Consider the following 12,587-nt stretch of genomic DNA (forward strand, 5'->3'; position numbering starts at 1 on the left):
CGGACTGTTTCTCCTCAGAACACGGAGGACAGCGCTCGCATCTCCATCACATTCTTTCGTCTGTTTCGAGTCATGCGGCTGGTCAAGCTCCTCAGCAGAGGGGAGGGCATTCGCACCCTGCTTTGGACTTTCATCAAATCTTTCCAGGTGAGGTGTAGTACGATTATCTTATCGACCGCTGAGGGAAATAGTAAAATCATACATATTAATCTACTGTTTTTCCTCTCTTTTGTGTGAAGGCTCTGCCATATGTTGCTCTTCTGATAGCCATGCTGTTCTTCATCTACGCTGTCATTGGCATGCAGGTTGGTAACTAAATGTGACAGAAACATTTTCCCTTTGTGTTACCCAAGTTGGTGTGGCTGCAGTTAAATTCATGCGAGCCATATTTCTGCTTCAGGTGTTTGGAAAGGTTGCCATGGTGGACGGCACGCACATCAACAGAAACAACAACTTCCAGACCTTCCCTCAGGCAGTGCTCCTTCTCTTCAGGTGTGTAGGTTTTTGGGGGCATCGGGAAACCGGTTCACTGTTTTTAGTTTTCTGCATTACTTAATTGAGTGATTAATTTGTGTCCGTCATGCCTGTTCCACTAGGTGTGCCACTGGAGAGGCGTGGCAGGAGATCATGTTGGCCTGTATTGCAGGGAAACTGTGTGACCCAGAGTCCGACTACAACCCCGGCGAGGAGATGACGTGTGGCAGTGGATTTGCAATAATTTACTTCATCAGCTTCTACATGCTCTGCGCCTTCTTGGTACACATACATTTTAAACAGTGTTTGTCTTAATACTAGTTATTTACTTTATAGCCTCGGTAGATTACCATGAGATTTAAGATTTTAAATTTCTATGTTTGAAGGAATGTCTTTCCTACAGTCTGAGTATGATTCATTGGATAATATGTAAAGCCTGGCTTTCATTTACAGGCCCATGCAGCTCCACTGATATTCCATAAACTACATGGCTCCCAATAATTAGAGAACTGAACAAAGTTGTAATATGACATTGGCCGTAACTCAATAATAATCGGTGCAAACAATATAAAACGTTGGAAGAGAGAGCAACAACCAAGACAGCATCGTAGTAGTTCCTTTCCAATAAAGTACCAGACAATGCTATTCAATCTATTGTTCTCATTTAGTTTAACTTATCTAGTCATAGCATGTAACATTCGTAATTCACAGCCCTTTCTAAACTGATTTACACTTTTGTTTTGAATTTCAGATTTATTTTAACCTAGATTGCTAAAGTTTCAAAAACAACTTTATACATCTGTGTCTAGTAATTGTGATTGATATGATTCGTTGAAACACATTGAATAGGCCGCACAATGCCAAGCAAATGTATGTAACACACTCTTCTTGTGCCGCTCCAGATTATCAACTTGTTTGTGGCAGTCATCATGGACAACTTTGACTATCTAACACGTGATTGGTCCATTCTTGGTCCACATCACCTTGATGAATTCAAGAGAATTTGGTCAGAGTACGACCCAGAGGCTAAGTATGTGCTTTATTACCGTCAGTACCAGAAAGTATTTCACATTCATTTGACCGTGCAGTCATTTTTCTGTACACTGATAGTTCATTTTTGTTTCTCATAAAGGGGCAGAATTAAACATCTGGATGTTGTTACACTTCTTCGTCGTATCCAGCCTCCTCTCGGCTTCGGCAAACTGTGCCCTCACAGAGTGGCTTGCAAGGTCTCTTCTCCCTTAATTTATCATCTAATTTACAAAATACAAACAGACATACAGATCATTCAGCTGGCCTGACCTGACCTGACCATGTTAAAGGCCTCTATGTGCTCTCTTCTTTCAGAGGTTGGTAGCCATGAACATGCCCCTGAACAGTGACGGCACAGTCATGTTTAACGCCACTTTGTTTGCACTGGTGCGCACGGCCCTGAAGATCAAAACAGAAGGTATGAGCCAAATATATATCCCATTACACCGCTTCCTGCTCCTGAAAAAGACACATACAATATTCTGCTGTTGCCTTTAATCACCAACTTGCTTGGATTTAAAATGGCTGTGGGCCGGAGCGCTGGTTTCTTAGGGACGTTTTTATTTCCCTGTGGTGCAGGTAATCTGGAGCAGGCCAATGAAGAGCTGCGCGCTGTCATCAAGAAAATCTGGAAAAGAACCAGCATGAAGCTGCTGGACCAAGTGGTGCCTCCTGCTGGTGGTTAGTGGAATCTGCCCGTCAATGAAATCACACACACACACACAGCTCTCTGTCCTTCTGTTGTAGTTTGACACACAAATCAAGCTGAAGCCGCTAGCACACACACAGACACACACACACACACACACACACGCCAGATACTGCCCATATGCTATTTGCATAAAATTACAGGAAGCTCCAAACTGCTCTTTCTATGTCCTAAAATAAAAAAACTCGCTAACACACATTGATGCTCACACACAAGTAAAGCTGTATTGTGCTGTTTCTGCTCTGCTCATTTTCTCCTGGTTGTCCCTTCAGCAGTGTGTTTCTTATCCGTGTGTGTGTGTTTGATCTACACTCCTCCCTCCTGCCGTGGATGCTGATGGAGGCCACTGACTGTCTGCTGGGCTTTGGGCTTGCATGGCCTTGTAGACCACTGTGCAAGTGCATGCTCTGTCTTCCTCACTAATACATCTCTCGTTTCTTATTTATCTGTCTCTCTTTCTCTTTTCTCAGTTTCTCTGATTCACTCTGTTGTCTTAATCTCTGTCCTTTTCTCACCGCTTGAGCTTCCACAGCTTATTCTTCTCACACTTTCATATCTCTGTATCCAAACTCTGAAGCACTTCAGAATATTCTGAAGCAGTTCTGTTTTAGGGTGGTGGCATGGAACTAGTGTTGCCTCTCTCTCCGCTCTCTGTCCCCAGCGTTCTTGTTCAAAGTGATTCAGACCCCTGCTTCAGAATGATTCTCACACACTCTTCAAATAATTAAAAATCCAATGGGACAAAAATACATCCGTGAACATCCGTGTTTATCCGTGAACACAGTTTTAAGTACAACCGTCACTGGCTCGTACACACATAACAAACAGGCATACATGAGCACAAACAGGTGAATTTACGCAAACATACTGACATGTATGACGCATACTGTAGATCTGCTTGCTTGCATGTGCTAAAGTAATAAATTAAATGGCATTCTCTGACATTTAAAACAAATAATTTGGTTCACACGGTAAAAAATCAAAAACATATTTAACAAATTATAGAAGTGTCTCAAAGGTAAATGAATGGCAGTTGCTTCAGACAAATGTTATCTTAATATTTAAAAGTATTGTTTTTGCAGCCTGTATTTCACTACTAATTACATACTGCTGATTGAAAAGTAGCAGTATTCTATGATATATAGTGTATGTTTATTTGTTGTCTATCGGACCTTGAGTCTACTCATCCTGTCCTGTACAGAGAGGTTACAATAGTTATTACTCTCAGCTTTAGTGGGTCGTATTTATCCAATTTAATCCGTCCAATTTCAAAAAAATTATACATTTGATTCTTTTATTGATCACCTAAAGCTGTTCAGGTGTAGAAATCCACAAACACATGAAGGGTTTGTAGCAAATATTTGATTTTTTTTGTTCTTTTTTAAAACACAGCAAAGGATCTCATGTGGTGCAGATTGAGGTACAGTATATACACCATCAAGATGGATGTATATAATTGGGATATAAATTACTTTTGGTTGATTTGGGGTTGAAGAGTGCCTCCCTTGTCTGTAGTCCTGAGGAGAAGGACCCACAGTTAGAGAATGGACGAGAGAAGAGAAGCGTGTCTCCTTCTCTCTATGAGGGGTTCTGTGTGTAGTGACCTGCTGACACAGGAAGCATTTGTGTGGTCTGTTCACTCAGATGATGAGGTAACCGTGGGGAAGTTCTATGCCACCTTCCTGATACAGGACTACTTTAGGAAATTCAAGAAACGTAAAGAGGAAGGCCTGGTGGGTGCTCACCCATCGCAGAACAACACAGCTATCGCTTTACAGGTGAGTCTCCTCTTGTGTGTGTGCGTGTGTATTATTTATGAGAGAGAGAGAGAATTGTGTGAAAACATGGATTTATGAGCGTTGCAACTCTGTAAAATGTGTCTTTGTGCATTTCATTCAAATGCCATTAAGTGTGCTAATGTTATGGTTTATGATCCAGCAGGACGTTCATGATCTTGGTATACAGTATGAATCTGTTACTGTGCTGTTGTTTCCAATGTGTGAATTTGTTGTTTGTGTATCTGTGTCTTTAGATACCATAGATGTTGATGTTAAGCGTGTGTTATCGTCTCCAGCCATATTTTCATGTGTTTTCACAATTCACTCATCGATTCATGAAATTCACACGCAAAGCTTGTCGCCATTTCTGTTACCTTTACGATGTACTGTATGATATATGGCTACAATATAACCCCATATATCATTGTCAGACAGTAAACATGACCAACCTTTAATTTAATTATAGTGACAATTTGTGTGTATTGTTCTAATTTGGTTAAGTACAACTACAAATCAAGGAAAGGAAGAAAAGTAATTATTCCCTCCCTCCAGCAAAGCACAGCTGGATGCTGCTTGAGACATCTCAGAAGAGTAATCCTCACAGCAGGTTGCATTGAGGAGAGCACATTTGTCTGTCTATGTGTTCTCATCTCACACAGTCTGTCAGTATACTGTTAATGTCAGGTGTTGCATATTCCAGCACAGGTGTGTGTGTGTGTGTGTGTGCCCAGTATGTGTGGTGGTTGTGACTGTATGACCTCAGATCTGCTACTGTGAGTTGTAAGATGAAGGTTCCCCGCTGTAGCGTTTAGCCCTCTTATTGTCATGGTTACAGGCTGGCCTTCGCACGCTGCATGATATTGGGCCCGAAATTCGCCGAGCGATATCATGTGATCTGCAAGATGACGAGCTAGTAGACTTTATTCCAGAGGAAGACGAGGAAATTTATAGGGTAACTGATTCAATTTTACATGACAAGAGGACATGTGGCAACATTTTAAATATTGTGCTTGTAAAGTTACTTATTCGTGTTTTCCATTTTTTTTAAAAGCTATAAAAGGAAATGTACTCAGTGAAATATGAATCATCTAAATTTAAATAGTAGATGTTGTCTTTAATCTATGTTGCTACAATATGTAGCTTTTTGATCATTTGGTTTATTTTGGCTTCCTTTGTTTTCCTTCATTTCAATTCAAACAAAAGTGCATTCATGTTTGCTCACGTCATGTGCCATGAACCAGCTTTTGAACTTCTTTTTGCTCATACAATTTCTGAAAAAGAAATCAGTCCTGAGACTTAACATCAATAGCACATTTGTTCTGCTGCTTTGTAAGAAGTCGAGGCTCTGGAGGTTTTACTTTGAGCATTCCTTCACAGCGTAATGGTGGACTCTTCGGTAACCATCTCATGAATGGTGGTCATCGGCGATCCAACGGCCACCAGACCAACGCCACTCAGCGACCTCTGCAGGTGCAGCCTCCGCCTCACTACGCCCACATGGAGCAGCCGGTGGGACGCCTGTCTCGAGCCAACGCAATGTCCCACCCCAACCACCCCAACCACCATCACCACCGCCACCACCATCACCACCGCCACCACAACTCCTACGGCAAGTCTCCCAAATCCACCAACGTCAACCTCAACAACGCCAACGCGTCCAGTCTTCCCAACGGAGGACACCATCGTTACTATGAACATGCGCCTCCCAATGGCTACCCGGGTCTTCGCAACTCCGACTACGACTACGACAAGCCACGGACACCCCAGGGTCAAAGGTATCCACACGCCGATCGCCAGCCTTTGATCTGCTGCAGAAATAGTTCAAACAATAGATGTAGATTCAGACCTTTCAGCACATTTTATTTGGGGGTTTGTTCTTATTCCTGAACTTGACAAATGTGGAAATTTAATAGATAGGAAAACGAAAACCTCACCGGAGATGTTTTCTTAGTCGCTTCAAGCAGCTCTCTGACTGAGGAATTAACTTATTAAATCAAATAAAAAACACAAGTTTCTATGCATCGAGTGCTCGCTGCAACAAGGAGGACATCTTATTTTAAATTATTATCTGTTGCAAAGTATGTTTTTTCAACAGGCAGGACCTGGCTTCTTGTAAAACCTTTCCTTTTCACAAACCTTTATTGTAAACCCTTCACTTCATAATGGGTCACAAGGCTACTCTCACACTGACATTTCATTTCATAAGTGATCAATAGTGCACTTATCTCATGATTTCCCATCCGCTGTTTATTCAGCCGCTCCATTGGGCCTGTTTTTCTTTAGTACCCAATAAGTTTGGGGGACAATTTCATTGCTGCCACTTTACAAAAGACAAATGATTTTTTTGTTTGTTTCTTATCTCAAGAATAGAAAATGGAATTGTCAACCAACACTGGAGTCCACATCAGCCATCACGCTCTGTCCTCCTCATACATATATATATGAGAATGCTGTATATGTTTCATATACTGTATGATATATATGTCATGCTCTCTCTGTCCTTTTCTCTGTGTTCTCTCCTCCCTTTCTCCTTCCTAACCAAAATGCTTTCTCTCAACCATCCCTCTGCTATCTTGGGACAGAAGGCGCTACTATGAGACCTATGTTAGGTATGTTGCTTTTATAGGTTTGGCTCCAGCAGTATGTCTCAACGGCAAAAGGACTTTATTTTTATGTTTATTTGATTCATTTTGACTTGATTTTGAATCGGCGAATGGTTGCATCCTTGTTAAGTCAGTGTTATGTGCTATATGCTGGCCAGTCATTCGTCTGGTTGTCATCTGCCTCTGTTATAACGCAGTTGTGTCAATGCTTTGAAATAGAAATAACATAAATGTTAGTGGCCAGCATATCGCTGAGAGCAGCCCTGCTTTATGCATGTGTAAAAGTGACGTGTTTGCTTTTCACAAGCACCCAGATGCTCAAAAACAAGGTGGTGTATGAGAATGTTTTAAAAACCGCACTACTAGTCACCGCTGGTTCTGAAAATAATTGCAAAGTCCTACACTTAGTTCACTCCAGAAAAGATTGGTGTTTTAACGAAGGGCCTCAGGGTGGATGACGTGTCGACAGAGTCATCTCTTTAGCTCGAAACCTCTGCCTGTTGTCTTGGTTTGGATGTGGTTAATATTTATAAGAGTGATCGGTTGCATCGCTGTCCCCTGGAGACTGGAGTCTGCATGGCAGTGCATGGCCATATTCCAGTTACGTCACTGAACAGCAGCAGCGTGCCCGCTGTGACCCCTGTGCTCTAACCTTTCATCAGGTCCCACGGAGTAGATGGACACCACCCCACCATCCGCAGGGAGGAGGAGCTTGATGAAGACCGCCTTTCTGGGGAGTATTACAGCGGGGAGGAGTTTTATGAAGATGACAGTATGCTGTCAGGGGACAGGTATTACTCTTTCTGACTCGTGTGGCCAGTTGTATGTGCATTTGTACCCGGCTCAGAATAGGACACATGTACAAAGATTTATAAAGAATCACAAACTCAATGGTTTCTTATGGGTTTTGGGATAGTGTGTGCAAGACTATTGCCTGCCATCATGCTCTTAATTCTGTATGTTGACAGGTATCAGAACAGTGACACGGAGTATGAGACTCCCAAAGGTTACCATCACCCTGACAATTACTATGACGATGACGAGCAGCCTCTCTACTACGACTCACGGAGGTCACCAAAGAGACGGTTGCTTCCTGCCACGCCTCAAGGTATCTTGACCCCATGAATCCTGCAGCATAAGCATGTTTACCTTATACATATCTATATATTATATATATATTTTTTTATAAATTAAAACACAAAAATATCTTGCCACATGAAATGAGTCACACAGAATAAAAGACTCCATACACAATGTAGGACACAGCATTGCCAGTAACACACACATATAAATTCTAATTGTTATCACCCGAAGTAGATCTTAATTAAATGCACTATGAAGAATAGAATCAAATATTGTGGAATATCTACACAGCAGATAATTGATACTATTAGACTGTGAAAAATGAATTTGCCTGGTACACACTTGGCTTTGATGGTTTTTGTACAGCACTGTGCATAACTGTTCTGAGATGTTGTCAAGATGAATTATGTCGCATTAATTTGTCTTATGAGCACAAAAGAAAACTGCAGGTTGTAGGCTGGATTTAAAGCCAACTGTAGACTATGTTACACCTGCAGCTCTGGATAAAATAAGTCATTAAACAGCTTTTTTTGTTATCAAAGAGTCACTCTACTAAATACATTCATACCAATACGTTTTACACCCACTGTATGATTTACCCACTCACCCGGTTTCATATTCCTTGAGTGTTCGCATGCTGTCAAAGCTTCCTGCATGAGGACACTCACTGGTTCACTCCTGACTCACTCAGGTCACAGAAGGCCATCCTTCAACTTTGAGTGTCTGCGCAGACAAAGTAGCCAGGACGAGCTTCCACATCAGCGTACTGCTCTACCACTGCACCTTATGCAGCAGCAGGTAACACAGGCTGCACACGTCTCTTGTGTTTGCTCACTTCCATTGTTTTGAACACCGTGCCACATCTTTGACATTTTTAGAATGTGTTTATTATTTACAGTCTCTAAATTAAATGATATAAAACGTGCATTTGTTGAAACAAGATAAATGGTGCACATATCCTCCTGGAGTTAGTAGTAAAATGTGCCTGAGTAGAGTAGAATAGAGTTTGTGTCATGTGTCTCTTCTGATCCAACAGATTATGGCTGTAGCAGGCCTGGACTCCAGCAGAGCCCACCGCCTCTCCCCAACCCGCTCCACCCGCTCCTGGGCCACTCCTCCTGCCACACCGGCCGGTAAAGACCAGTCGCCGTACTACACCCCTCTCATCCGCGTGGACCACCCACACAGGGAGAGTGCTGCTAGCAGCCAAGTGTCTGTGCGCAAGAGCTCCTGGTACACAGATGACCTCGAGTTCTCCCAGAGGATGTACTCACCTGTCCACCTGCAGGTGCCACCTGAATACCACAACCAGTACCACCAGAAGAGAGGTAGCGCCACCAGCCTTGTGGAAGCGGTGAGTTTGAGGCTTGGTAGGGATGTAGGAAGAGGAGAGGTGTGTGTAATTTGATCTCACAGGCATAGATTTATGCTGCTGTCAAAACAAAACGGGACAAGCCAGATAACTGAAACAAGAAAAATCCAGAGTAACATATTTTTTCCTCTCATTCTGTCGAGCAGGTTTTGATATCAGAAGGGCTTGGGAGATATGCCAAGGATCCCAAGTTCGTCGCTGCCACAAAGCACGAGATAGCAGATGCGTGTGAGATGACAATAGATGAGATGGAGAGCGCAGCCAGCCACCTGCTGAACGGAGGGATTTCCCCGAGTGTCAACGGGGTCAACGTGTTCCCACTGCTGACTCCAAGGGACTATGAACTGCAGGACACTGCAGCCAGCTACAGCGACGAGGAGCCAGAGACAGAACCGAGAGCTCCTTATGAGGAGGACCTGGCAGACGAGATGATCTGCATCACGACTTTATAGCAGTGGCTGGATCTAACGGAAATCTGCAATTTAGAACCTTGTCAGACTAAAATCAGTGAAAATATATAAAAAAAAAAAAAAAATGCATCTGTTGGCTCTGACCAAAAGAAGTGCCTTTAACATTGAAGAGAAAAGGCATATAGAAGAGAGACACATTAGTCCCGTTCATTTAATTGTTCTCATAACACAGAGCCAGATACCATCCCTGCTGAGCACAGAGGGACTGACTGCACCCTCCTGTCAAAGGCCTTGTGCTGGAGGTGACATACAGGTTCAGCTCCAGCCAATCAGATGTGTGTCTATATTGATGCCAGTGAAAAATGGACCAACTCGCAAAGGTGTGAGATACTCTCTAGGGCGGGTCTCTAATGGTGATGACAATCAGATGTACGATGTCATTACCTCGGTCACTTTAATAAGGTTTGGCATATCATGCAAGTTTTCAATGCAAGCATAAAAAGGCATATCTCCTCCCGTAGTTGTTAGTATGAGTTGATCCCTTTGTTGTTATTGCAGACCGTTTAATGAGCGCTACAGCTGAGTCACAAAGTGAAGAGCACCAGTAGAGTTGTACCAGATTATGCAGGAAATAACTGTCCTACTTATAGCATCATTCAACTTGAGATATGTACTTTTGAAGTGACAAAAGCATTTGTGATGCAGGCAGGTTATTTTAAATTCTTAGAATATCCTGATTAATATTTCATAGTTGATATGCTGTAAATTGTATTATAGAACAAAATAAACTTTGTAAAGAGATATTCTATATTTTGTAATTATGTATAATTTAAAAGATCAGCAATATGGACCCTTGTGACTCCTGTTATGCTATAAAAGCAGACTTGCATTATTTTATTTGGTAGGTTCTGATATTTATTTGCCTTTTTTTGCTAATATGCACCCTTTATTTTGCCTATGAAAACAGCATTTTTAAGAGGTTCTACTTGTGTGACATCACTACTGCACAAGATATGCAAATGACTTTGATTTCTTAGCTTAGGAGTACATGTGTTACTTCATTAAACCAACACCAGTTGCATAAGGTTAAGCCCCCTTTAAAGGAGCATTTTATGGATCCAGCGCTGAAATTTTATACAGATGTGACGAACACATTTGTTTGCATATTTTGTGCAGGGCATGCACAAGAATTTAAAATGCATAGTGCATTAACAATGCTGCTTTTTTAGTTGGTTTCAGAGTCAAACCTAGGTTTCGTCAGCCCCCACTGAAATGCCTTTTTGCTGCTGAAAGGACGAGAAATGATAGATGGTAATAACAGGGATAAATTAATACTTCTCATAGCTTGTGCTGGGATTTTCCATGACATGCTCTTTGTTGATGGTGTAATTCCATTTAACCTTTGTACTGAATCTTGGCAATCACATCTTAGCCTTCGTGTAGTGTGCGAGTCCTCGCAGCCTGTGGTGGCAGGAGACGCATGCACACATCCAAAGGTCAGAAACAGTCCAATGTGTGTTGTAGGTGGAAGGACAGAGGGTGTCCTGGTGTCAGGATGCTGGAGAGAGGCTAAGCAATACTAACCCCTCGCCCCTTTCTCTCTCAGCCGGCCTGGTTCCTGCATTCAGTACAGTATACCTCGTTAGGCAACAGTGACAACATATCATTGTCTCAACTTACCTGTCTGTCACAGTGTCCCACAGTAGAGTCTTTGATTAGGTAGGTTTGAACCTTTGTGTTTTTCCCCTGATCAGATTTATTAATGAGAAAACTCACCCTGGATGCATAAAGAGGAGCAACTGAAGCCCACAAGTTGGAACAAAAAGACAACTAAATATCTTTAAGTTTTTACAAATTACCATTTATTCATATATTACTTTATGGTTACTGGTATAAATAAGCAGAAGTGGGCTTTTTCAGGCATTACCATGGAGAGTTTGAATTAGCACCAAGGATATTTAGGGTTAATGTGTAGTTCATGAGTGTTTGATTTGTAGGCGAGTGCGTACTGTACTCTAATTCAACCGAATACTGTCATGAAAATGTAGGTTTTCCATTTTGTGTGCACATTGAAAGGGCTCTTTGAATTGTTTGTGAGTGAAAAAAAAAAATGTGTTCCAGTCCTTTTGTTGATGACTGTCATATAAAAGGACCAATGCACATAACAGGCACATTGTACTATTCGTAGCAATTACAGTACTGATGAACTGAAGATATGCATTATTTTGTAAACACTTTTAAAAGTTGTGTTAAACTAAAGATGAAAAGAACTTACTTTTACCTCATGTCAGGGATTCCTGAAAAAAGAAAATAATGATTTGGTTGAGTCTATACCAATGGTATTTAAATATTAGCACATAGCTGTTTGTCTTTGCACAAGTAACTGTATAGTGCTTTTGTTTCTCCTTTTTCTAAACAGATTTGTGTATTAAGGTGAGACATTTTTGTACTTTTTGTGGACGTGTGTATGGTTTAGTGGAATCTATATTTGTCATTTACACCTCACCTTACAATGCTGGGAATGAAAGAGTATTAAAAGATATTTTCAAGGTGCAATGTTTCTCTGTTCGCAGGTAGAAAAAAAAAATAGGTAAAGTACCTGTTCAGAGAAACACATATTGATTTGAACGTTTCTATTAGTTTTCTTCATATTGTTATGATTATAATTACTATTACAACTATTAATGTTCTGAAAGCTGTATTAAAATAGAAGATAATGTAAAATATGTACAAAAGTATGGAAAGACCCATGGTAATGTTCTCTACTTGAAAGTCTTGATATTTGCTCCTTAATGTTTTTATTCAGTAAACATAATTTCTCTTAGTAGCAAATGCTTTACTATGACCTTCTGGGTTTTTTATCAATACATATTTTGTATTTTTCATTTAATTTTGGCCTTGACTTTATTTGAATCGATACTGATTTTATTTTCTATTGATCATCATTGAATAAACTTATGCTGAATTACTGTTGTGGTTTATTTGTATTCTGCCCTTTTTAGAGACACTGGACACCAATAAGTCTGTACCTGTGAAATGAAAGAGATCGTCAAGTCACCTATAAAATCACAATTAAACTCTAAATTAATCTTTAAAAAGACGCAAACGTGTAACAGATTTTTATAC

At 41.1% G+C, this 12,587-nt stretch overlaps 1 protein-coding gene across 12 annotated transcripts in view; it reads left to right on the forward strand.

Moving 5' to 3' along the window:
* cacna1da (calcium channel, voltage-dependent, L type, alpha 1D subunit, a) overlaps positions 1–12,429 on the forward strand; it is a 57,613-nt gene extending 45,184 nt beyond the window's left edge. For 10 of the 12 annotated variants that reach the window (XM_031855085.1, XM_031855103.1, XM_031855121.1 and 7 more), the window contains 17 exons: positions 19–147; positions 240–305; positions 401–492; positions 597–756; positions 1,377–1,504; positions 1,607–1,703; positions 1,822–1,924; positions 2,086–2,187; positions 3,860–3,993; positions 4,829–4,945; positions 5,371–5,768; positions 6,576–6,602; positions 7,259–7,387; positions 7,565–7,704; positions 8,371–8,477; positions 8,716–9,033; positions 9,198–12,429. In XM_031855085.1, coding sequence (XP_031710945.1) covers positions 19–147; positions 240–305; positions 401–492; positions 597–756; positions 1,377–1,504; positions 1,607–1,703; positions 1,822–1,924; positions 2,086–2,187; positions 3,860–3,993; positions 4,829–4,945; positions 5,371–5,768; positions 6,576–6,602; positions 7,259–7,387; positions 7,565–7,704; positions 8,371–8,477; positions 8,716–9,033; positions 9,198–9,503 — 2,553 coding nt within the window. In that variant the 3' untranslated portion in view covers positions 9,504–12,429. The remainder of the gene's footprint in view (positions 1–18; positions 148–239; positions 306–400; positions 493–596; positions 757–1,376; positions 1,505–1,606; positions 1,704–1,821; positions 1,925–2,085; positions 2,188–3,859; positions 3,994–4,828; positions 4,946–5,370; positions 5,769–6,575; positions 6,603–7,258; positions 7,388–7,564; positions 7,705–8,370; positions 8,478–8,715; positions 9,034–9,197) is intronic. The other 2 variants (XM_031855094.1, XM_031855112.1) reach the window with 2 other exon arrangements.
* The last annotated feature ends 158 nt before the right edge of the window (positions 12,430–12,587 follow it).

Source organism: Anarrhichthys ocellatus, unplaced genomic scaffold (assembly GCF_004355925.1).
Source record: "Anarrhichthys ocellatus isolate YVR2014 unplaced genomic scaffold, GSC_Weel_1.0 scaffold1, whole genome shotgun sequence".
Lineage (NCBI taxonomy): Eukaryota > Metazoa > Chordata > Actinopteri > Perciformes > Anarhichadidae > Anarrhichthys > Anarrhichthys ocellatus.